Source organism: Canis lupus, chromosome 32 (assembly GCF_011100685.1).
Source record: "Canis lupus familiaris isolate Mischka breed German Shepherd chromosome 32, alternate assembly UU_Cfam_GSD_1.0, whole genome shotgun sequence".
NCBI classification, from domain to species: Eukaryota; Metazoa; Chordata; class Mammalia; order Carnivora; family Canidae; genus Canis; species Canis lupus.
In genome coordinates, this window is record NC_049253.1 from 30,381,428 (window position 1) to 30,406,770 (window position 25,343).

General features: G+C 36.0%; 1 protein-coding gene across 9 annotated transcripts in view; it reads left to right on the top strand.

Annotated features, from left to right (window-relative positions):
- The window catches only part of MAPK10 (mitogen-activated protein kinase 10), a 305,461-nt gene extending 283,110 nt beyond the window's left edge, over positions 1 to 22,351 (top strand). For 6 of the 9 annotated variants that reach the window (XM_038582223.1, XM_038582226.1, XM_038582228.1 and 3 more), the window contains 3 exons: positions 4,790 to 4,853; positions 6,563 to 6,640; positions 17,360 to 17,502. In XM_038582223.1, coding sequence (XP_038438151.1) covers positions 4,790 to 4,853; positions 6,563 to 6,640; positions 17,360 to 17,502 — 285 coding nt within the window. Of the gene's footprint in view, positions 1 to 4,789; positions 4,854 to 6,562; positions 6,641 to 17,354 lie in introns of all 9 variants that reach the window. The other 3 variants (XM_038582225.1, XM_038582221.1, XM_038582229.1) reach the window with 2 other exon arrangements.
- Positions 22,352 to 25,343: the final 2,992 nt, after the last annotated feature.

The following is a 25,343-nucleotide window of genomic DNA, read 5'->3' on the forward strand; positions in this document are numbered from 1 at the left end:
TTCCCTTAATTAGATAAAGAACAGTGTTCTTGCTTTATTAAACTCTCAAAGATAGTTGGGAAAGCAGATCTGAGAGCATTAAAACCATGTGTGTGATAATCTGTTCTGCAGTTCCTTTTGTTTTATTTATATTTGATATCCATACTGGCATTGAGGACACTTCTTTTATATTATTCTACCTTTTTAGCTGCTATCTGGTATTGAAGTCTTCCATTAAGGATCTATCTGGATCTTTCTGGGTGTGGTGGCAGTTTTGAGGTTGGAAATCTTTATGGGGTTCAAAATCATGGTTTTTATTATGCCTTTCTAGTGCCTTAAAAGCCAAGATCTCCCTTTGTTTCACTTACAAGAAATAGAGAATTACACCCTCTTTTTGTAGCTGTTTGATCACTTCTATAGCATTGCAATATTTTTATTATGCATGTAGTTCTCTAAATGTTTCTTCTTTCCTTTCTGCTTCTCCTCCTTTTCTTTCTTAGTGTCCTTCTCTTCCTCTGGTCAATCTTTAAACTTTGGTGTCTGACAGGGGTCCATTTTGGCTTTTTACTCTTCCTACCTGCATTCACTTTATGGGTGACCTCATGCACTGTCACGATTTCAACAAACACCTCTTGCTGATATTCTCAAATCTGTACATCTCTAGACAACAGCATTCCTGTGATCATCAAATCATCTATTTAATTCTCAGAAAGATATCTCTGCCTGCATAGCACTTAGCTTACCTCTCTACCAATAGAATTTCCCTCTTTCCATTCTCTATTTCTTTAGGTGGCTCCATAAATACCATAATTGTCCAACTACCCAGCTTAGTAATCTGGGAGTCATTCTTCTTTCTCATTGCACACATTTAATCAAAAACAAAATTCTACCAATTGATTTATTCCTATTTATTAATTATTATTAAATCTATATTTTCTATCCATCTTTACTTCCCCTACCCTAGTCTGACTTTTTAATTTATTTTCTAGATCATGCATTAACTCCCTAACTCTTCTCTCTGCTTTCAGTTGTGTCTTTCAACAATCCAGCCATAGATTTGTCCTTGCCATTCTCTTAAATTCTTCAGTGGCTTCTCCTCCCCTTCAGGAAGAAGTTTTTGCTCCATATCATGGTACCTAAGACCATCCTTGATCCAGCCTTTGCCTGACCCATCTTCTTCTCTACGCACAGCTCTTATCTCTTGTCACTTCTGATCACATATATTATATCTGCTATCACAGAATTGTTTCCAGTTCTCTTTGCATGTGTGTGCACCCATACAAAGAAATATACATCTACTACCACTATACTGTTTTCTAGGTTCTATTCCCCTGGCCTAGAGTCATCTTTTTCTTCTTCTCCTTTCTTTTTGACAACATCCCTCACCTTTTGCTCATGAAACTAGTACAGATATCATCTACGCTAAGAAGCAAAAGGTTTTGCTAGCATTTTTAAAGAACTTCTTCAGGGCAGCCCCGGTGGCCCAGCGATTTAGCGCTGCCTTCAGACCAGGGTGTGATCCTGGAGACCCGGGATCGAGTCGTCGGGCTCCCTGCGTGGAGCCTGCTTCTCCCTCTGCCTGTGTCTCTGCCTCTCTCTCTCTCTGCCTTTCATGAATAAATAAATTTAAAAAAAACTTTAAGAATTTCTTCACTCTATTCCCATATATTACATGCATAATTTTTATCATGTTGTATATTAATTTTCTATTTTATATGAGTCTTACCCTACTAAATTGTGAGCTCCTTGAGGTCAACAGCCTTATTATTCAGTTTTGAAATTTCAATTTCTAATATAGTCTGAAACATATTAGGTACCTAAGACCTTTACTGAAAGAACGAATTTAATAATAAATGAATACATTGATTCTAATATTTACTAACTCATAGTAATTATGTATTGGTCCATGTGTTAACCTCATTTAATTGAAATGATTTGTGCATGTGTATAGAATAACATCAATATAAAACACAGTTAATCCATATTAAGTTATTGTTTATGTAATCCATTTGAATTCATGGCTCAATGTCTGCAAAAATTTCAAGCAAGGAAGTAGAGCCCAAAATCTTCAAAAATAACAGAAAGAGAGTCTTCATTCTCTTGAGGAATATTCAAAAGCATGCAAATCACAAGCTCTAAGAACTTTTCTGTATATTATCCTTAATTTCACTTCATCCTTAATTTTCTCACATCTCAAATTGTTCTAATCTACTAAAATCTCCTAAAATACTCCCTGGGGCCCTTCTCTTTATTCTCACTGCTTATTTCTTTTTTATTTAGATTGTTACTTGGGCAAAGAAAATCTTTCCTGTTTAATAAGAGGAGGGAGAGATAGAACAATAGAATAATAGAACACCGGCTTCTCTTTAGAAGATGGAGGCAGGGAGTGTTATGCACAGTTGCATCTAAGGATTGCAGCCCAAGCACATATGTGTGTATGTTTGAATATGACATTACTCTCTTTAGATTATTGGTCAATTCCTCTTTTATATTATTATTCAGAAGACGTCTTTTTATGAATGTACCCTTCCACTGCAGGTGATTACATCCCCTCTTAAAAACAACAACAACACACGACTCTGAATATGTAGCTCTTTCAGCCATACCTATAATGCAAGTATGTTTTGCAGCTGTTGGTTTGTTGAAAGGAAAAGTCTTGGGCTCAGTACTTTTCCTCTCTTGTAGTTTGTTCATGGTTAGAGTCTATGTACTTCATGCTTTATACATTACCAACAGCTGTATGATGAAGATCCAAGGAGAACCTCTCTCAAAATAGTTTTGTTGCAAAGAGAAAATGGCATTTATGAGCTTTGGCAGGAGCTGTACTCTTGAACCATGTTCAGTTTTGAAACTTGAATGGAAAAATCCACTGCATGGAGAAGCCAGGCACACAGGATCCTGAGCTGAGTTTATTGTTAGAAGAAAAAAGAGGCATCAACAAGGCATAGAGCTCTGGAGACCTCTGAGAGCTTATGCAGACTGTGCCTGAGAAGGGACCTCCCCTCAGCATTACACATGTTCAGGAAGAGGCAAAGTGGGAAGCCTGCCCTTGATGAAGTGTCTTTACATAGCCAGTATTTGACTTTGCATTAGCTTACTTAGATGACAGTTTCACAAATTTAAAAAAAATAACTTTATTTTACTCGTTTACTCATTACGTCATAATATTCCTATAATTCGGAAATCCTTTAGAGTTTGGGGTAGATGGTTCTGCCTTGGTCAGGTCCTGAGGGCAGTGCCTAATCACCCAGTCCCCTCACCTTTATGTAGTCCGTATTTCTGTGTTCTCACTAGTGTCATGGAGTAGGATGGGGGTCTCATTTTGCTTAGTTCTTTCAGTAAAGACTACTCAGCCAGCCACATTTGAATCACAGTAGCTGGTTTAAAGCCTTTTGCCTCAGTACCAATTACTGGTGTTAAATGAATGTCTGGCCTCATCAGTAGTTATTTCTCAATAATTCGGTATTGTGTTAAGTTGCCCCGCCCCAACTGGGCCAATTCTTCTATTTTCACGCCCAGTTACCTCTGGGTAACTCATGCGAGGTCTGTCATGATTTAGGCTACATGAGGTTCTGAATGTAGTAAAGAGAGACTACTATAGTAGTAGGGTGCTGCTCCTGGACCAAGAACCTCCGATAGAAGGCAGGAACTGTCTCTTGAAAATCTTGTTCATAGCCTTCCTATGACAGCCATTTTTGAGGTACGCATATCCTCATAGGCCTGAGTCACTTTATTGAGTAGCTCTTTTAGTTTCATACAACAATATTTGCTTTTGGAGTATTGGATAGGATGAATTCTAGGGTGTCCCTTCTCATGGCACCAGAGATTGGTAGTTCTTCTTTCATTCAATCCATTGTCACGCAATGAGGCTCCTTAGCCTCTTCTCTACTTCATGGTCATATATTTTCCAAGAGATGTTTTCCTTTCCATGTCACTTGACCTAAAGTAGAGCTATACCCTAGGTCATCATGGTAGATCTCCCCTATCTTATAATAAGAGATCTTATTCTTCATCAGGAAAAGTGGCCAGGTAATCTATCTGAGACCCTCCTTCCTGGAAGGCACCTGGATTTGTGAAAAATCTCTCCTTTTCCATCTCTGAACTCATTATAGCAAAAGAAATACTGACTTCAGTACTCAGACTGAAGGTCTTGTCATTTCATGTCTCCCAAGGGGCCCTCAGGGGTTTATGGTGACCCACCTCTATAGACAATTGGCAGGGTCTTCTGTCTGAGAAGGGAAAGTATCATTTAAATATAGGGCACACAATTATGTATAAAGGTATTTTATGATGCTTCAAAAAAACCACAAAAGGTTGATTAGATCTGAATATGTCTTTCTACTAAGAACTAGTACTACATTCCATTGAAAGATATAAAAGACTCTTCTGAAGGAAGATCCAAAAATGGAACAAAATTTTATTATTTGGGAATAGTTTGTGTAGGGTTCTGTTATAGGGCAAGTGAATGGGGGGAAATAGCTTCTGGGTTCTTGAAATCAAACATCTCGTTTGCTTTTTAAAGACTACCTGTTAGTTGCTTGGACTTGGATCCTGAATCAGAAGGTGTTGGGAAGTGCTCTCTTGCTTTGGATTCTGCTGCCTTATTTGGTCAGCAGTAAATAACCACTTATAAATGAATCCTTCATAAGTCTGTAGGAAAATTTGAACTTCTGTACCACTGCCATTACCCATAATTTATATGAAATTCTGATCATCACCCAAATCAATGAATAGCAAGGTATTCCCATGCACTGTAACAGTTTTAGTTATATTTATTACACAAAGCTTATAGTTTGTTTTTATTCTGCAGCCTCCACCTCAGATTTATGACAAACAGTTGGATGAAAGAGAGCACACCATTGAAGAATGGAAAGGTGACTTTACCACTTAAATATAAATTTTGCCTTATTAAAACAAATTATCTTCAAGACATCTCCTTTTATTTTTTTATTTATTTTTTATTTATTTTTTATTTTTTTTGACATCTCCCTTTAAAGCAATTTAGTAACAAACGTTTTTTAACACTGTCCTCATATATACTCAACCCTTTCAAAACTTTATATTTTTATACCAATAACAATATTGTATTTACTCAAGAATGAAAGGAATTAATTACTGACATTTAAAAAATAGTACCGATTGTAAAAGCATTTGTCATGATGGAGGGCAAGCTTCAATTAAAAATTTCAGAATTACACATTCCATGTTTTTACATAAAACTATCACATAGAATGAACAAAATTATGTCTAAGATGGCTTTAGACATTAGAAAATAAACGTTAATATATGAATCCATTCACTTCACTTATAGGACTTGAAAATTTAAATAGAAAATATATGTATCTAAATGGCTTATTTATCCTTCAAAGTAAGAAAATAATGAATAAACACATTAGTTCATTTTTTTCACCAAACTCTTCCAAGCACATAATACATGGTCAAGATTATACTCAGAGTGAAATAAAGCAGAAACTATGGAGAATTGTTAAACTAATATAAATAACTACAGAGCAGAATAAATATGAAAAACTAAATGCAGGTCATAGCAAACCATTAGGTCAAAATGAGAAGGAACATAACAGAAGATCTGAAGGGAAGAAATATTTACTGCTTTGAAGGAATTAATCATCATAAGTTGGGGGGAAAAACAGGAAAGTACCAGTGTAGGGGCGTATGGGGAAAACAAAGGGTAGGAAAGAACAAAAAGGTGTTATAAATATAATAAAGAGATTTCTCTGGTCAAGGGGTCCTGCTGGAGAATATGGGAAAATGAGCGCATACAAACAGTGGACCAAGTAAACAAAGCTGCTAAATGATAGACAGAAAAGACTTAATTTGATCTAAATAAGGACCAGAAGGTACTCCTATGAGTTCATGTGTAGATAGGTATTAGGATATGAATATTACTTGTGGACGAACATGGACTAAATTGGAAACTGGAGAAAGAAATACTTGTAAGGGACAATGATTATATAAATTGGAACCTGTCACAAAGCAAGAATGAGTAGCACTGAATGATTTTTAGTTAAAAGGGGAAACTTAAATGTAAAAAGATATACATGTTTGACTCTAGCAAAGAAAAAGCCAGAAATGGATGCCATTTTGGGAATAAATGTAATAACTGTGTTAACGTTGGGTTCAGGCAAGTTTAGTTTTACAAATTCAAGATTTGAGTCTAGTAAAAAATGAAGAATGAGTTGGAAAGTTGTTGGGAAGTAATAAAGTGAGAAGAGTATGAAAACTTTTTAGGTAGTGAATATAGAAGAAATATGGGTGCTCAAAACTGAGCCACTAAAGTTCTTAAGAGATAAAGTTAGAGGTCATCAGAAACCCCCTAAAGAATTCAGAACCAAGTAAAATATATATTCTTCCCACATTTGTTTGGTCAAATGCAAGCACTTACTTTTGCCCAGTTCTGTGCTATTGCAAGAAAATGTAGAAATAGAGGATTAAAGGAATCCCAACTGATTTGTAGTTTACTCAGACCCATCAAAATGTTATTATTTGTCCATAGCCAGTAAGGGTTTTTTTGCATATTAAAGAGAAATTTGCTTTTTATGACACTGTTATTTGTTTCTTACAGAACTTATCTACAAGGAAGTAATGAATTCGGAAGAAAAGACTAAAAACGGTGTTGTAAAAGGACAACCTTCTCCTTCAGGTACTCACTCTCAGTGAATAACTAATCAACCAGTACTTGTGTATGTTTTTTGGCCTCTAGGGGGGGATTGCAGCCAATCACATGATTATTTCTCTCTAGTGATTTTTGGTCTATTCCTTTTGATACGTAGTGTGGCATTCATTCTGATTATTCTGATTATGATGACCAGCACAAGAGTTCTTTCAGACTCATTTTAAGATAATAGTGACTGTTGAAGAAATGTTAAAATGGGCTGGTTAAAGGGTAACTGCTTCTCATCAAAACACGGCCATCATGTGCTCTGACCACCATATCAATGTAGAGGTCGGGAATCCATCCAGCCAAAACCTTTTTTCTCAGTCACTCCATTGTTGAAATTCTTCCCAAGGTTGGTGTGACAGTAGTTAAAGCAGTAAGATGGGTTCTGATTAAAGTCACAGTGGAGAATCTTTCAGTTTGCCATCCACAGAATCAAATGCACATTTGTACGTATCCTGTACATATTCTGCTGATCCTAGTAAGTGCTTTAGGATTACTTGAAATAATTTGCTGACACTCGGTGCTAATATATTTTTCCTAAGACCTATGTTCTGAATGTGAGGGATATATATAAAGAGTTTTAGAAAATATGATAGCTTATCTCTAGCTTTAAACTACACTCAACTCATGCTGGCAAGAATGTAGGCTGCAAATGAGAAGTTGTTTAGAGGAAAATAGATTTGGCTCCCTACCTTTGATAAACAATTTTTTTTTCCTCATGCACTTTAAATTGTTTCAGGAAAAAAGATGTAGGATGAATTAAGCAATTCTTCATACTGATACTACTCTTTGAACAACTGGCTTGCCCCCAAATCACTATGATGCTAAAACAGACAGTTCAGTTATGACATGTTTTTCTCATTCGAGTACTGTCCAATTCTATCCCAAGTCTTTCCTTTCCTCGAAGAAGGTGAAGGAAATCACTGTGGTTGTTTGCCCACCCCACTCATTCTAGCATCCAGACTGATACGGGTCTGTAGAAGTGGTGCCTAACTTACCTGCATGTTCTGTCTGCTGCTGATTAAGGAACCCAAAGGCTGAATCTAACAACCTCAAGATGCCACCTACCAGGACAGAAAAACTCCTTGTTTTAAGAATTTGCATAATGGGGGATCCTTGGGTGGCCCAGCGTTTTAGTGCCTGCCTTCAGCTCAGGGCGTGATCCTGGAGACCCAGGATCAAGTCCCACATCAGGCTCCCTGCATGGAGCCTGCTTCTCCCTCTGCCTGTGTCTCTGCCTCTCTCTCTGTCTCTCTCTGTCTCTCATGAATAAATAAATAAAATTTAAAAAAAAAGAATTTCCATATTGACCAGAACATGTTTTTCTATAATCATTAAGAAGTCAAAATACCAGGATCCAGTGAAGGTGGCCTAAGAGCTCTAGACCAAATTTTTTTCAGGCTCTCTTCTGTTCATCTTTAATTCAAGTTATCATTAATTCATCTTCTTTCATTTTTTCAAGGAGCTTGGGATCATGCCACCTACTTCAGGACATCCCAAATTCTTCTTTTTCCACTTCCATCTTCCCCTCAGCTCCAATCAGGTCACTACAACAGTTCATCTGTGATGACATAAAATCCACAGTTTTCCTTTAAACACTTTCATAACACTTCCACAAAAGTCTTATTCTCAGGATTCATTTATGCCAACTGTACAGTTCAGGGAAGACAAAAAGGGACTGAGGATGATACAAGTGAGATCAATTAATCATTAAAGGGATGGGATGAGTGGGCTGCCATACAAAAAAAAAGGTTTAAATATTTGGTAAGGGAATGAAGTTTGTATATAATCAAGGCATAATTCTTCAATCATTAAAACTATACTTATCAATTCAAAAAAAGGTGGATACATGTAGAAGTTTCTTATAACTCATTAGTGAGGGAAATGGCAGAATGGCAAAGGTAGTTCAATGAAGATATGAGAAATTAGGATTTATGTAGTCTGTGGAAAAAAATAATACTGAAATAAGATCACTAAATTAACCTAAAATTTGTAAATGTCCTACAGGATAACCAAACTTATCTTTGTGGTTATCTTTTCTACTGGGCAGAAAAAAAATGATAATTATATTTTATTAGTTTTATACAAGTTCACAGTGTTGTAAAGCATTTAGCTCCTAATCAATTGAGAATATTAAGTCAAACAAAGTTGTGTTCGACAAAACAGACAGGTGACCCTTAGGTGGGCTTTTTAAAAAAGGTTCAAGTGTGATATTAAAAGGTTGCATAGTCATTTTTTTCTCCCTAATCTCAAGTGCTGGATAATATTCTGAATAGTATCTAAAATTACTTACATATACAACTGCATGCTATGAATAGGTGGACCAAAATCCTGACCAAGTAAACATTTAAGTTTGCAAGAAATACATTAAAGGTGAAAAAAACCAGACTATTTTATATCATGGTTTGTTATTTCTGGGGGGGGGGGGGGCTGGAAAATAAAGGCATTCCACTAAGTTATTTAATGATAGATATAAATTAGCCTTAGAGAATTAGAATACTGGACCAGGGTGTATAAAATTGCTGTCAATTCAGATTCAACTTATTTAAAATCAAACCCATCATTCTATAGATTCACTCATCCCAGTAGTAAATTTTTCTCTCAATTTTCCCATTTCTATTAATGGCAGCTCTATTTTCTCAGCCTCTCAGTCTGAAACCCCTGATTGACCTTATACTCCATACTTACATTATTACTGACAGTGACTTCCCACATCCTAAAAGTTCTGCTTGCTGGCTGTCTTACACCCAGTTGCTACCAACCCTTCCCATTAACACCACCATGATTAAAGTTTTCCTGAAGTAATCTTGCTGACTTTAATCTCTACCTAAATTGATCTTGCAAGACTACATGCTTGGGAATTCCACTGCCAAGTACTCTCCAGTGGCTTTGTATCATGTCCAGTTTAAGCCTACTAACCTTTTCCTGATATTGACAACCCTCTATAATATTCCCCTGGTTTTTCCAATTTTCACACTACATCTATTGTAGAATCCCATGTTACCACTATTTTGCTTGACTGAATCCCCACCTCTTAGAATACTACCCATTCTAAATTGTTCTTTTACCAAATACTACCTTTTCCCAAAATATTTTTTCATATTTGTCCTAAAAGACTTTTTATGTCTTCTCAAAGAATAAGATATTGCCTTCTTATGGATCCTACTAGTCCCTATATTTTAATTAATTAATTAATTAAATTTAAAATTTAAATTATTAAATTTTTACCAGCATGCTACTGTGTGTGTGTGCATGCGGATGTGTGTACACACATGTGATGTGTGTATATATATATTCTGTAGAATGTGCTAGGAAAAAGAAACAATTACTAAGAAAACTTGAAAAAGCTTTTTTGCATTCTTCATTGTGTTCACCTTTTTTCATTACTGTTTACATATCATATTTTATTTTGTCAATAGCTAAGATGAAGTAATATTACAACATAGACTCCTAGAATATTAAGTCATGGCAACACTAGGAACCTGGCAGCAAGAGAATAAGCTAATGCAGTTTCTTAGTAACAAAATTGTTCTAATACCAAAACTCATGTTTTAGTGATACTTTTAAAATATAAATAGGAAGTTAAATGTGCATTTGAAGAATAATATATAGGCTTGAAATTCATTGATGGAGTTGTGTATCAATAAGAAATAAATCTAAACCTCAGATATGTTTCTAAATAAATAATTGTACTCCCTTCTGCTATCTGATTTCACTTGCATAGTGATTTATTTTCAAGAATAGCATGGCTATTTCTGAATTGATTTGTAAAGACTGCTAAGGGAATAGCAGACCAAGTATAGAAATTAATTTTCTTCTAAAGCATTTTTTATAAATATTAGAACTAGAACAAATAGAGGAGATCATTAATCTAAAATTTCTCAGTCCATTCACTACTCCCTTTCCAGCCAAGAAGTAAGCCTTGCATAAGTAGCAATGACTCACCAAAATAAAGGTGCTTAGCTTTATCTCTAACCCATCAAGATGGGTAGAGATTTTATAGAATCTTTAAATGACAGATAAAATTTCCCAGATGACTAATATACAACCCCAGCCCCCACCACTCACCATATTCCACAAGCTATGGCAGTGTGTCTTTCCAAATTAGAGTCACTGATCTAGTCCAGTAGTTACAATTTTTTTTAGTTACAATTTTTTTATTTCAAAATCTCAGCCCCAAACAAGTTGAGGCTCAAGATGATGCATAAAAGGAAGGGAATATATCTCAGTGATTTTTTTTTATTCTAGTATTTCTTTTAATTCTCTGTGTCTATTTTTATATATGGATGGGTCAGGAAAATAATTCCCTTTAGAAAAACAGAACATTTTCCCTGAAATAGTGAATATTTTTTGGCTACATACTTCTAGTTTTAGAAATTTTCATTAGTGTAACTTCTTTCCATGAAAGCTTTTTTTTTTTTTGTCAAGTAATGTTGAAAGTAGCTACTGTTCCTCATTTGCAACCCTATTACTATCTTCAGTTACTTTTAGTAGAATTTTAATCAACAAATATTTGTAATGCTTTATTGATGGCAAACTTCAAAAAATGCATTTCTCTACTGGTTCTTCTGGAAAAAAATATAGAAGGAAGGGATATTTATCACACTGCTAGAGTATCCAGGGTAAGTGAACAATATAATCAAATTCAAGTCAGTTCAGTTCAATTTAAGGTATTTTCACAAACTGTTTGGCAGTAAATTAACAATTTGAAGCCAAGTTCCATGTCTTGACTCTTTTATTTGTGTTTGGTTTTATGGTTTACAAAGTTTATTTATTACCTACATAAAAAGAGACCTGAAAGGATCATCCAGTAAAGTCAGAAGTGGCTACAGTCAAGAGAGTATGTATTATAGTGCAATAGAAGTAGTCACTAAGAAACAAAAGTTTTTTGTGTGTAGTAGTGAGGGACTAGGTGATGTTTAACAACCATCTTTTTTTAGAGGACTGATTAATGGCATTTACCAATTTCTGTGGTATAATTATTCTTATTATGACCAATTTCAAACTGCTGCTGTAACATCAATGAAGGCAGAGTTGGAAAGAGATGCTAATGCTAATACTTGGATCTCAGAAGCCACTCTAAGTCTAGCACACTGCTAGACTATACACATGATTGTTTCATTATAGTTCTCTCTATACTGAGAAGACCCATTCTCATACAACAAGCAGATGTAATGGGAATTTTATAGAGGAAGCATTAGAAGAGAAGACATCTCCTAATGAATTTGTGCTGTAAAAATTATTAACAATAGTCTATGAAACCATAGAAATATAGTTGATAAAGATTCTGAACTTTGAATGATTGAATACTAACTATAATTTGCATTCAATATTGATAAAATAAAGGGCAGGATCATTCCAGCATAGAAGATAGCCAGCTGATGAACAGAGAAAGACAACTACAACAGAATGGCTTCCCTTAGCAAAAAATAGGTTAGTGGTTTCATTAGTTTCATCGAAGGGAGAAATTTGGTTTCATTTACAACACCTCTCTGGAGGAGTACACACAAAAGATACTCAGTGCTTTGTTAAATTGAGTGCTTATTCTTTGCTGAATAGTAGAGATTGAGGGAGATAGGAGTAATGAAGAAGTATAATGAAAGAAATAGAAAGAAGCAAGGAAAACAAACTGAGGTAATCATGTAGCAAAACTGTGTAACACTGAGATCGCTTACATGAAATAACACTTAGAATGCTCCACAATATGCTGATTATTAAAATAGCTGCAGTGGGGGTGCTGTGTATCTTATAATCTGCAGTATGATCCCTTCTTATATGAAGAGTTTATTAAACACTACTTTCAGTTTTGTTGCTTTCATTCAGTATTATTTATACATGTAAATTTGTTTTTCTGGGGAAATTTCCTCAAAGTTCTTTGTGTAATTTCTCTAGCTGCCATTGTTACAGGTTTCTGTTTATTTGCAAAAATCAAATTGTGTTCTTAAAAGGGAGCCTCGCCTCACCTAGGTTCTATCTCACCCTTGTTTGAGTCAATACTCAACTTTAACTGTGCCCGTCAGAACATGTCCATAGCCAGCTTCAGCCAGAAAAGGAGAAAAACCCTAGCTCAAGAGAAGATCAGAACTATTATGTAGAGATACTTTTAAGTAGTTTTTTATTTGTATTATGCCAAAACTTTATTTTAAAACTTTCAAACTGATTATTTTGTCATAATTTAAATAAAGCACACTAACAAAAATCTTCCTCGTTAACATAGGCAGTTTGATTAATTATAACACTCATTAGATATATATGTCATCATTTGATCCATTTGGTCTCCAATCCTTGACATTGAGACTTCTTATTTATTCAATCACTTCTATTTCTATATACTCTCAATGAACAGAAAACAATTCCATCTACGATAACATCAAAAAGAATAAAATACAAATTTACAAAGAATTGTAAATTTTTACTCTGAAAACAGTAAAACATTGTTGAAAGAAATTAAAGACCTAAATAATGGAAAGACTTCCATTCAGTCACTAATTAGATTTAATATTGTTACAATGACAATACTCTGCAAATTCATCTACAGATTAAACACTCATCATAGTCACAGCTGCCTTTTTCTTTGCTGAAATTGACAGCTGTTCTTAAAATTCACATGGAAATACAGGGGATACAGAGCAGCTAAAATAATCTTGAAAAAAATAAAAAGTTGGAGGATTCACACTTCCTGATTTCAAAATTTACCGCAAAGTTGCAATGCTCATGACAGTGTGGTATTGGCCTGTACGTATAGATCAATGAAATAAAATTGAGAGCCCAGAAATAAACCCTTATGTTTATGGTCTTTTGATTTGTAACAAAGATTTCAAGACAACTGCATGGGCAAAGAATTGTCTTTCCAAAAATAGTGGTAGGACAGCTAGATATTCACATACAAAAGAAGGAGGGTAGACTCCTACCTCATATAGTACCTAAGAATGGATCAAAATGGATCATAGACTTAAGTGTAAAAGCTATGATTTTAAAACTCTTATATGAAAGTACACTAAATTTTTAGGATCTTGGGTTATATGTAAGAAAGGGTTTCTTTCTCAAGAAAAGCACAGTGGCAAAAGGAAAAAAATAGGTAAATTCAACTTTATCAAAGTTAAAAAAACACATGTGTTTCAAAAGACACCATAGGGAAAGTTAAAAGACAATCCATAGGATAGGAGGAAAACATTTGCAAATCTTATATAATAAGATACTTGTATCCTGAATACATAAAGAACTCTTACAATTTAATAATAAAAAGAAAATAACACAATTTAAAAATGGCCATAAGGGGCAGCCTGGGTGGCTTAGCGGTTTAGTGCCTGCCTTCGGCCCAGGGCCTGATCCTGAGGACCCCAGATAGAGTCCCACGTCGGGCTCACTGCATGGAGCCTGCTTCTCCCTCTGCCTGTGTCTCTGCCTCTCTTTCTGTTTCTCAAGAGTAAATAAATAAAATCTTTTTAAAAAATGACCATAAGATCTGAATAAACATTTCTCCAAAGCGATACACAAATGGCCAACAAGCACATGCAAAGACACTCAACATCATTAGTCACTAGGCAAGTACAAATCAAACCACAATGAGAGGGATGCCTGGGTGGCTCAGTGGTTGAGCGTCTGCCTTTGGCTCAGGGTGTCATCCCAGGGTCCTGGGGTCGAGTCTCACATTGGGCTCCCCACAGGGAGCCTGCTTCTCCCTCTGCCTATGTCTCTGCCTCTCACTCTGTGTCTCTCATGAATAAATAAATTAAAAACAATAACAACAACAACAGCAAACCACAATGAGATACCATTTAACGTACACTGGGATAGCAACAATAAAAAGATAGTGAGGGGTACTGGAGAGAAAATTGAAGCCCTCATACACTGCTGGTAGGAATGTAAACTGGTGTAGCCACTTTGAAAAACTGTTAATTTCTCCAATGTCAAACATACAGCTAATTTATGATCTACCAACTCCACTCTTTAGGTATTTGCCCAAAAGAATAAAAACCTGTATATGAAAGTTCATAACAACATTATTCATAGTAGCCAAAAATAGAAATGGCCTGTCCATCTAATGCCCATCAACAAATAAATAGGTAAACAAAAGTGACATAGTCACACAATGGAGTGTTATTCAGTAGTAAAAAGGGACAAAGTATTGCTACATGGTACAGTATGAATGAACTTTGAAAACATTATGCTATATGAAAGAAGCCAGTCGCAAAATCATTTACACCCAAAGTTTAAGTTATTATTTATTTGAGGATCAGTGCCTATTGTTCCCTTTTTTTGTATTCTTTCACATTCCCCATAATCTACATAAATATGTTTATAATCAACAAATAAAAATTTAAAATACTTATAAAATACATATGATCTTTCTTAGCTTATGTGTATGGGTCCTTTCCACATATTGTCACATTTTAATCACATTTTTCCATAGGGAAGAGATGTCTACTCCAGGAGCAAAGAGACTGTGTTAATCTCTCCACTTGATAGATCTTTAAATTTTTTAAAAATTTTACAATGTTACATAAGTTTCAGGTGGTTCCACTTCTCTACACTTACGCTGTGTTCACTGCAAGTGTTGTTACACTTACAATATTATTACAATACTATTGAGTATATTCCCCATGCTGTGCCTTTTATTCCTGTGACTTACTCATTCCATATCTAGAAACCTGTATCTCCTCCTCCCCTTCGCCCATTTATGACCATCCTCCTACCCTTCTGCCCTCTGGCACCCATCAGTTTGCTCTCTGTGTTTATAGGACTGATTTTGCTTTTTGTTTGTTTGTTTGTTTATGCATTTGTTTTGTTTTTTAGATTCCATATATGAGTGAAATCATATGGTATTTGTCTTTCTCATTTTGCCTTATTTCACTTGGTATAATACCCTCTAAGTCCATCCCTGCTGTTGCAAATGGCACAGTCTCATCTTTTCAAATGGCTGTGTGACATTCCATTATATAATATTATAATAAACATAGTGGTGCATATATTTTTTCAAATCAGTGTTGTTTCCTTTGGGTAAATAGTAATGAAAATATTGTATTATATGGTATTTCTATTTTTAATTTTTTGAGGAAACTCCATACTGTTTTACACAGTAACTGTATCAATTTACATTCCCATCAACAGCATATGAATATTCAGTTTTCTACACATTCTCATCAACACTTGTTTTTTTTTTTTTTATTTTTTTATGCTAGCCATTCTGCCAAGTGTCAAGTGATATGTCTTTCTCAGTTTGATTTGCATTTCCCTGATGATGTGTTATATGGAGCATCTTTTCATGGATCTGTTGGCCATCTGTATGTCTTCTTTGGAAAAATATCGATTCAGGTCCTCTGCCCATTTTTCTAAGTCAGGTTGTTTGTTTTTTGGTTTTGGGTCATATAAGTTCGTTATAGATTTTTTCTGATTTATTAGATCTTTGTGATAGCACTTCCGTAATGTATTTTGGATTTGTTATTTTTCACCAGGTATATCTTGCACACTATGTTTACTCAAATAAGATAACATTTTAGTGAGATTTCCTCATCTCTGATTTTATTAGATGATTTACAGATATTTTTAGTAGCAAACTATTTCATAAAACATGCATTTTATTACCTATGTTGCTTAAGTATAAAGAATATATAAAAAGGAAAAGTAAACTGTTCTCAAGGTGCTATGGTTTAATCATATTTTACAATGACTCTGGCTTACCTGTTCTTTGTAGTTCTCAAAGATATTATAACTTAGCAAGTATTACTGAGTGATTACCATGAGCAAGTTTCTTGTCAGAGTTTTAAAATCGTTATATTCACATAGAGCAGATAAATAAGATATTTCTTTTCAATTTAATTTTAGGAATTTAGGTTTTTTTTTTTTTTTGTAGATCACCACCGGGTAAGCAAGCCTGCTAGAAAGTAAGCCACAATCAAAAAGTATGCTCTAGCATGGAGCTTACTTTAAAAAAAAAAGTGGTCTGGCTTCTTCTATTATTATTATTATTATTATTTATTATTATTATTTATTATTATTATTATGTCTATGGTAAGTTTCACTGTAAGTCCTACATAGCCTTTCTATATGGATTTTGTTTGATATCACATTAATGACTACAATAATATTTATTTAATATACCTTCATTTCTCAAGAGCTGTAGTCTCCAAGTAATTCTGTTTGCTGGACTCCCAACTCAGCCCAAAGTTTTGGGATAGGACTCTTACATGTGTTTCTTTTAAAAGCCCTGCATTAAAAAAAAAAAAAAAAAAAAAAAAGCCCTGCATTAAAAACATCCAGGTTCAGATCATTACATTAAAAGGTTCTGCTCATCTTCCTCAGTAGGACAGTGGTCTTCAACCTTTTACTACACAGTGTCTAGGAGCTTTTAAAAAATGCAAATGCCTTTGCTTTACACAGACCAATTATATGACAATATGGGAGGCAAGAGAGGTGACTGGGGTTTTTAGTAGGATATTTTTGTTTGCTTGCTTTTGTTTTCTTTTAAGAGCATTACAAGTGGTTTCCAAGGTAGAGTGAATATCTTGTGACCCGGGACTCTGGGTTGCTGTTTTGATTTTCACCATCTAACACAGTGCCTTGGATTAGTTGTTCTACGAAGACCTGTTGAATGAACGATGGATTAGACATCACCTCTTGTATTTGCCCATGCCTGCATCCTGAATGACATTGAGTCTAGTTCTAGATTTAGTCATGTTGGTCTTCATTTTCTTAGCACAGGTGCAGCAGTGAACAGCAGTGAGAGTCTCCCTCCATCTTCGTCTGTCAACGACATCTCCTCCATGTCCACCGACCAGACCCTGGCCTCTGACACTGACAGCAGCCTGGAAGCCTCAGCAGGACCCCTGGGTTGTTGCAGGTGACTAGCCGCCTGCCTGCGAAACCCAGCGTTCTTCAGGAGATGATGTGATGGAACACACACACACACACACACACACACACAGACACGCACACACACAAACGCAGACATGCAACTACAAGAAAATGGCAAGAGAGAGAATCCAAGCCTAAAATTGAAACCAGTCGTTCAGCCTGCTTCTTCTCCAGAGTTCTGTATTGCAGCTAAGCTAAATGTATATTTAACTTCTAGTTGCTCTAGCTTTGGTCTTCCTCCTATGATGCTTCCTCCAGAAAGCAACTCAAACACAACTAGAAAAGCCTTTTCCATAAAGTGTAATTTTAATGGCTGCAAAACCAGCAACCTGTAATTGCCCTTTCAAATGGCATGACAAGGTGTGCAGTGGCCCCATCCAGCATGTGTGTGTCTCTATCTTGCATCTACCTGCTCCTTTGGCTTAGTCAGATGGATGTAGATACAGATCCGCATGTGTCTGTATTCATACAGCACTACTTACTTAGAGATGCTACTGTCAGTGTCCTCAGGGCTCTACCAAGACATCATGCACTGGGGTACCATACGGTCCATTTCATGTGATCTATTACTCTGACATAAACCCATCTGTAATATATTGCCAGTATATAAGCTATTTAGTTTGTTAATTGATTAAGCTGTATGTCTTATAAGAAAACATGTAAAAGGGGGAAAATATGGGGGGAGTGAGCTCTCTCGGACCCTTGAAGATGTAGCTTCCAAATTTGAACTGATTAAATGGCACCTGTATACCAATTTGTAGAAAGAACATATGTGATGCTTATGTACAGTGTGGGGGCGGGAGAGGGTGACAGTTTCCAGGTACTAAATGGTTTGGCCTTTAGAAGGAATGTGGGAATAATAGCTGACGGTCTTTTCTCTGACAGTGAGCAGGTAGGAGGGTTTCCAGTGTAGCATTGCAGTACGGAGGACTTCCTCAAGGAGATCATTACCCAGATACTAGGAGACACCGGCATCCATATTTTAGAGAGTAGACTTCATTTGTCCCTTACAAATTATGTGTCACAACTGGAAAGAGAGTGGCAGGTGGTGAGGCAGGGTTACCGCATCCATATCTGATGGTAAGAATCCCTCCCTGGAACACAGTGGAATTGCCTCCAGATGATGTCCTTAATAGGAAATGAACCTACGTAGCCTATTTTCAGATTGTGGGTTGTGTTTTCCATGAGTGTGCTACTTCCCAGGTTTAAACCCTGCCATGATTTTGTTTTAAAAATATTACTTTCCTCTTCTGGAATTAAAAAATATTAATTTCTTAAAAACAAACAAACCCATAACATGGGGTGATCCTCAGGTCAGCAATTGAAAACATTTCCACAGACATTACTATTCCTCAGGGGTTTCCCTGACTTCTTAATATGGCGGATGTTTCATGTTTATTTATTTTCATAAAGTCAAACAATTGAAGAAGGGCTGATAAATCTGAGTTTTGTACCACAGTTGATGTGACAGCAATAACTCTACCCATAAGTTACTGCTGCTAAATAGCTTTAGCAATATGAGTTTGTCTTAAAAGCCATGAAGCATTTGTGTCAATGTTTAGCAAAATCACCTGAATTAGCTCCAATCAAATGAAAGTGCTCTCCTGAGCACTTAAGAAGGCACTGTGAAACATCTTGGTTATATACGAGGCAATACCAGGGTGACTTCTCAGCAATAACAGGGACCTGGTGGAGGCTTCCCTTCTTGTTCACTTTGGTGAAGTACCCATCACAGCTATTTGCACTCTGACCATTTTGGTGCTCGCCAGTGTGGGGGTATTTCACCTGAAGAAGAAGTGAAACACACAAAATGGATGGTTGATGAGTGGGCTATGACTGGCAAAAGAATCCCTTCGAAAATAGAGCAAACAAGAATGCTGCGCTCTGAAAACTGCCTTAAATACAACAATAGGGAAGCTTTGTCTCTTTCAAGCAATAGAGCCAACCCCCATCATCACCATGAGAGCAATGCTACCATTTATGAGATTGCTTCGCAGTAGGATGCGTGACAAGAGGTCATTTGTTTAAAACGAGAGGAAAAAAAAAAATAACATTAGCCTGTGCAGCTTGTCCCCTGGAATGAAAGTGTCCCAGCTTCTTTCTCTTGCTGCCATTCTTTTTTGGTTAATATTGCCAACAACCCGATTTTTAAGATAACCTCTGCACTCACATGGGCTCTCTCACTTCTCTTTCTGTCATGCTTCCCACCCACCCACCCCCTTTAAAAAAAAAACTCTAAATAGATGAGAATACCTTATCCTGTACCTCCTTTCTCTGTATTTTTCTCTTGCTATACCTGTGTCCTTTCTATGCCTGACTTTCTAACACTTGCGATTAAGGGCAGGAAACAGGCAGCTGTTAGAAAGAAAGTAAATCGCGAGGATAATTTCATCAGCCACAGAATGACATCAAAAGCCAGAAGGAAATCTCCAGCCAGCATCTTAGAAGTTCTTGACAGTTAGGTTATCTTTTATATGTGCAGAAGTGGTGATTTTTTTTGCCCATGCAGATTAAACCAAGCAAGAACTAGGTAATGCTCCCCTGCTATTGCTATCTTCCACTCTGCGAGCCTGATCTCTCCCATTGTATGGCTCTTAGGAGCTGGTTACTTTTAGCCAGATCTCCTTTATACTCAAGAAAAAATGGAATAAATCCCTCAGATTGACATATCATGGACAATAAAGCAAAAAGTTTGACTTCTTGCCTGCTTATAGAATTAATTTTACTAGGTTATCAAAGCAAGATAGGTAATAGGACAACAGAGAAAATCATTTCAAAAGCTCACCAGCCCTTCACTATCCTGGGTCCACTTTATTATAATATCTTCAGAGGTGATTTTGTTATTATCAAAATCTTAGAATGTATTATGTTCTGCAGTGAGTCTTCTCTTTAAGAAACAAGTATTTCCTCTATAGTCAGCTATTAATTCCAAAGGACTTTCTTGCTTTTCACACTTGGAAGTATCAAGTCACCTGGACTATATGACTGGGAGAAGGAATGTCCTGCCTGTGGTTGGGGTTCCTTTAGGAATGTGAAGTTGGCAGTCTGAGAGGCCTAACCTTTTCTCCATCTATGGGGCTGATGGTTTCGCAGTGATCCTTAATGAAATGTTTAGTAGTATTTTGTGGGAGGGATGGCTGTGCACCCACATGCAGAAGGAATGAAATTCTTGGGAGAGCTTGGCAAAATCACCACCACTTTGAAATATTTATTTAGTTTTTGGTCATCGTATTCATTTTTAAAAAGAGATACATTGGCCTTACAACCAAATTTCTTCTTGTGGAATAAGAACCACTGATAATCTTGCATCTTCAAGAATCTGATGACTGAGCTTTGTAGGAATGTATACTTGGGTGGACCTGGTTCTGGCTAATTCCCTCCAATTGAAGCAAGCTATTTAATTGAGGGCTGAGGGAATAGTTTTTTTCCCAATCTGTTACCATTATTAGAAAATATTGCCTACGACTGCTGATACCAGCTGACTGGGAAATCATAAAATAGACCTCGACAAAGGGAATAAGTGGAATAGATGAGAATACACCAGTCCTTTTATGACCTGCCAGAGGAAAACCAAGCAGAACCGACTTTTAAATTTTAAATATTCATTGTAAAATCTAAATTCTACAAAGCCTACTTCTATTTAATTCTCTTAACATATGATAATCAAAATCTTAAAAACATTATGCTCGGTAAAGAATGTTGTCAGCCGGCTTTGCTGAAAAATTTATCTTCTACAGCTTAGAGGAAGGAATAATATTGTCCCAGCAATCTTTGATCCCCATGACTTTGGATCTGAAGAGAGACCCCCCACTTATCACCCACAAGCTCCCCCCAATATTTTAATTGTGAGTCCTACATTTTCCACAGATAAAATTAAACCAAGCAGGGATACTCCTTTCTGTAAAAACAACAAACAAGTTACAATGTAAATAAATATATTAGTCATTTTCCATGTGACTAAAATATAAGATTTTGTTATCTGTTTTGGCACTTAGTTCTTTCTTTGTCTGAAATGGTTCACTCTGACCCATTTCCTTGGTCAGTCAAGCTGAAATGGAAGGCCTCTGTTTGTATGTGGACTCCTGTATATCTAACTTTTGATTATGTGGGACCAATGGCCAGTATATTCTAATGAAAACAAACCTCCCAACCCTTGTCTAGCATTAAACTGTTCACCTTGCCATGTTTATCTTGCAACAAGACCTATCTTGCACATGCCTGTTATTCTGCATGATTGGACTCAAAAGACTATTACCAATGATAAGAATTGTCCTGTGTCAGTGTTTATAAAATGGACTTAAAGCACACCCACATTCATATACACATCATCCAGATAGTTCTAGGTCAACCCTGGAAGGCAAAACCATGCATGCCCAGTTTCTTTGCAAGGTCTTAGTGGTGAGAACAAAAAGTCAGCCTGATGGATCAAATGCAATCTCAGTGATGTTTAATAAGGATTTGAAATTATTTAAACCATATCTGTGTTCCTTCTCACTCTTTTTTTCATTTCTGGTTTTTTTCCCTTTATTTTCAAAATGTCTGTGGAACAAGAGGGTGAGTGGGGGAGAACTTCGGCTTTTTTGGACTCTGTAGGTGGATGCTGAGTCAATGCATTGTGATTTCTGTTTCTTATGAATTATTAAAAAACCAGAGCAAATCTGCTTCCCTTAACATGAAACCAAATCCAAATCCAAACTTTGTTGGAGTTTGCCTGTTGACAATGGTTATTGTGCTGTCTGTTGTCTTGAGTTTTATGTCCTGACAGGAGCTTGAAGCATCTCACATGATTTCATAGTGTCATCTGATTACGCCAGGGAATAAATAAGAAATGACGAATGACCTACCTTCTCACTATGGGTAAAGAGCGTATAATATGTATGGGACAATATAGAAGGCTGTGTTTTTGTTTGAGACTGGTTTCTCCTAAAGATAACCTTCATTTCTGTCTGCAAATATCAGTTATATACCTGCAATTTGGTAATTTTCTTCTATAAAATCAATGAAGGAGGAAAATAATTTTCTGTGAGGATTAGATAAATTGAACAGGATTAAATATCCTTAGGTTAATTTATCAGAATTCCAAATCAGTTTCATTATTACCCAAGAGAGAAGGTTAGTAGATGTTTTGCCATATGATAGGCAATCTTAATATCTGCAATTCCTTGATGACTTAAAAAAGCAATAAGATTTTGTGGCTTGCTAAGGAAGTCACTGAATCTATGTTAATTTAGCTGGAAGTATCCAAAAATGTCAAGGAATAGCCTTTTTATTACTGTGAATAAAACGTTTTATTTAACTAATTCACTGTTAGAAAATCTGAAAGCTAACCATATTTATTCTTTTGAGATAGCACAATATATCTTCATAAGAAATATAGAAGAAAAATAGAAGCCATATGCCTTTTGCCTCTCTGGCATAGATTCTATCCCATTTTTAAGCCACAACTCTTCACTCTTTTAATAAAGTGTATTTAAAAATGGTCACGTATAGGTACCTGAAAATACCTCCAATAGTAAGAAGGGAAATTGCATTCCATTAGATTGTTCTTGGAGAGAAGGATCAGAAGAAGTTATTGGCGCATACTAGGTACCATAAAAGGTTACCAAATATTTAGGTGATTTGACCTCCTTCTCACTGAGGAGAAGAAAGGAGTCTTGGAAATAACATTTCTTGTAGTTACTTATGTAGGGATAAACCTAGGAGGATGGTTCTATTTGCTCAATAACTGCACTGAGTTTTATCCAAGATTAGAGGGTTTTGATATTATCAGTTCATCAGAATGCGGTTCACACTTGCAGTGTGCCATCCGCCCTCCCCTCCGGGTTTTGAAAGATGTACACAGAACACATTTGCAAGTAGTGAAGCACACTGAAAATCCCAAGGTCTCAGATCACTTCATGTTGGGGACCACTGCATGGGACATGTTCTCTCTCAGCTCCAGACTGAATTCCATCTGTTCAACCTTTTACAGAAGTGTGGATCTGTTTTAGTTACTGAAAAATAAGCTGTTGAAATGGACATATTTCAAACACGTGAAATGTGATGACATATACCCAAACAAGAGTCAAATGCTCGTTTGGAATTTCCCACCTTTCCTATTCCACCTGTTTCTTGCTTTAAAGGCATGCTTATCCTGATAAAGAAGTTAACATAAAATAACTCTGAAATGCAATTTCAGAGGATCAACCTTCACTTCGTGGAGTGGGTAACTTTACCTCCTTGTCACTGAACTTCTGGTACTGTCCTTTCCTGATCTTGTCTGGAGTCTTTCTGTTTACCCAATAGTCAAGATTCTTTGCAACTCAAAAGCACGTGTAAAACACAATTCATCTTACAAAAACATTCCACACTCTGCCTAGGAAAGTGTCTTGCTTATAGTTTGCCTGCTATCAATTCTTTTCCATTAGCATTGGTGAAATTCTATGAAAATTTTACACGATATCAATTTTTATGACCCAAATAATATTTTACATGGATTGGGGGAACTAGTAATATTAAAGTATTTCTTTTATAAAAGTAAGACTTTCAAAAGCAATTGCTTCTTAATGTTAATACATTCCAAATTTGGATTTGGTTCAGATTAAGCTCAAGAAAACAGGTATGAATTTCCACTTTAATTTCTGAGCTACATTTTTTAAAAAAGATTTTATTTATTCATGAGAGACACACAGAGAGAGGCAGAGAGGTAGGCAGAGGGAGAAGCAGGCTCCCCACAGGGAGCCTGATGCAGGAATCGATCCCAGGATCCCGGGATGACACCCTGAGCCAAAGGCCGATGTTCAACCACTGAGCCACCCGGGTGTCTCTCTAAGCTACATTTTTAAGTAGTGTCTTCATTCACTCCAAAAACATTTATGGAACATCTGTGTATGTGTCCCACGTAGGAGACAAATATAGCATAGTCCTTATCATCAAAACTTCAGAGTAAATACATCTTTCCATGTAAAAACCAGTGGTTGAAGCAAAATATTTCTATCTTATTTGTTTACTTTCTCTTAAAATAACAATGTGTTCAGCTTAGAGGTGTGATACGAATAAGTCCATTTTTATTACCCCACCTAAAGCAATGAAACAAGATGTGCTTCACTCAATGTTATCATTTTGTTGAAATGAATCAGCACAAGAGAATTTTGGTTATTTTCCATGACATTATAGGAGATTAAACCATTTTTACATTTATTTTAAAACATAGCACAGAGAAAAAAAAAATACAGGTAAACCTGCATTAAGTCAATGAGGAAATATGTGTATCTGCACTCTCATTCCTTTAATTAAAAGGTACACTGCTATCTTTTGGTATGTTTCAAATAAATGTCAGTCTCCAGATAAAGAGAAGAATGTGATGACATCCTGAAACCTTATCAATGACTTATGATATCAGTATCCTGAGAAAAATAGATAAAAGTTTCTGAGGCTAACAAACAAACAAGCAAGACCAAAAAACATGATGTTTCTTTCCTGCATTACATGAGGTTTATTTTGATGCAATTTCCTCTTAGAGTGAGTAAACCTGGAGGCTGAACTGGAGGCTCATATTTCTGGCACCAAAATCTCTTTATCAGCAAAAATGACATCACAATGGTTACTGGAGTTCCTCTCTAGTGGTCCTGTAGTATAAAGCCAAATCTCTGAAATGTGTGCAATCTATGGGTAATGACTGGATCCCTACAATGATAGAAGACAGAATTTAGTTATTTTTATTAAAAATTCCAACTCAAGACACCTCTGATTATCTGAACCAGAAATTTGGCATTGAGCTCTGAACATTCACTCACTGATTCATGTCACAAATATTAACTGAGAGCTTCAATCTTCCAAAGACTATACTTGG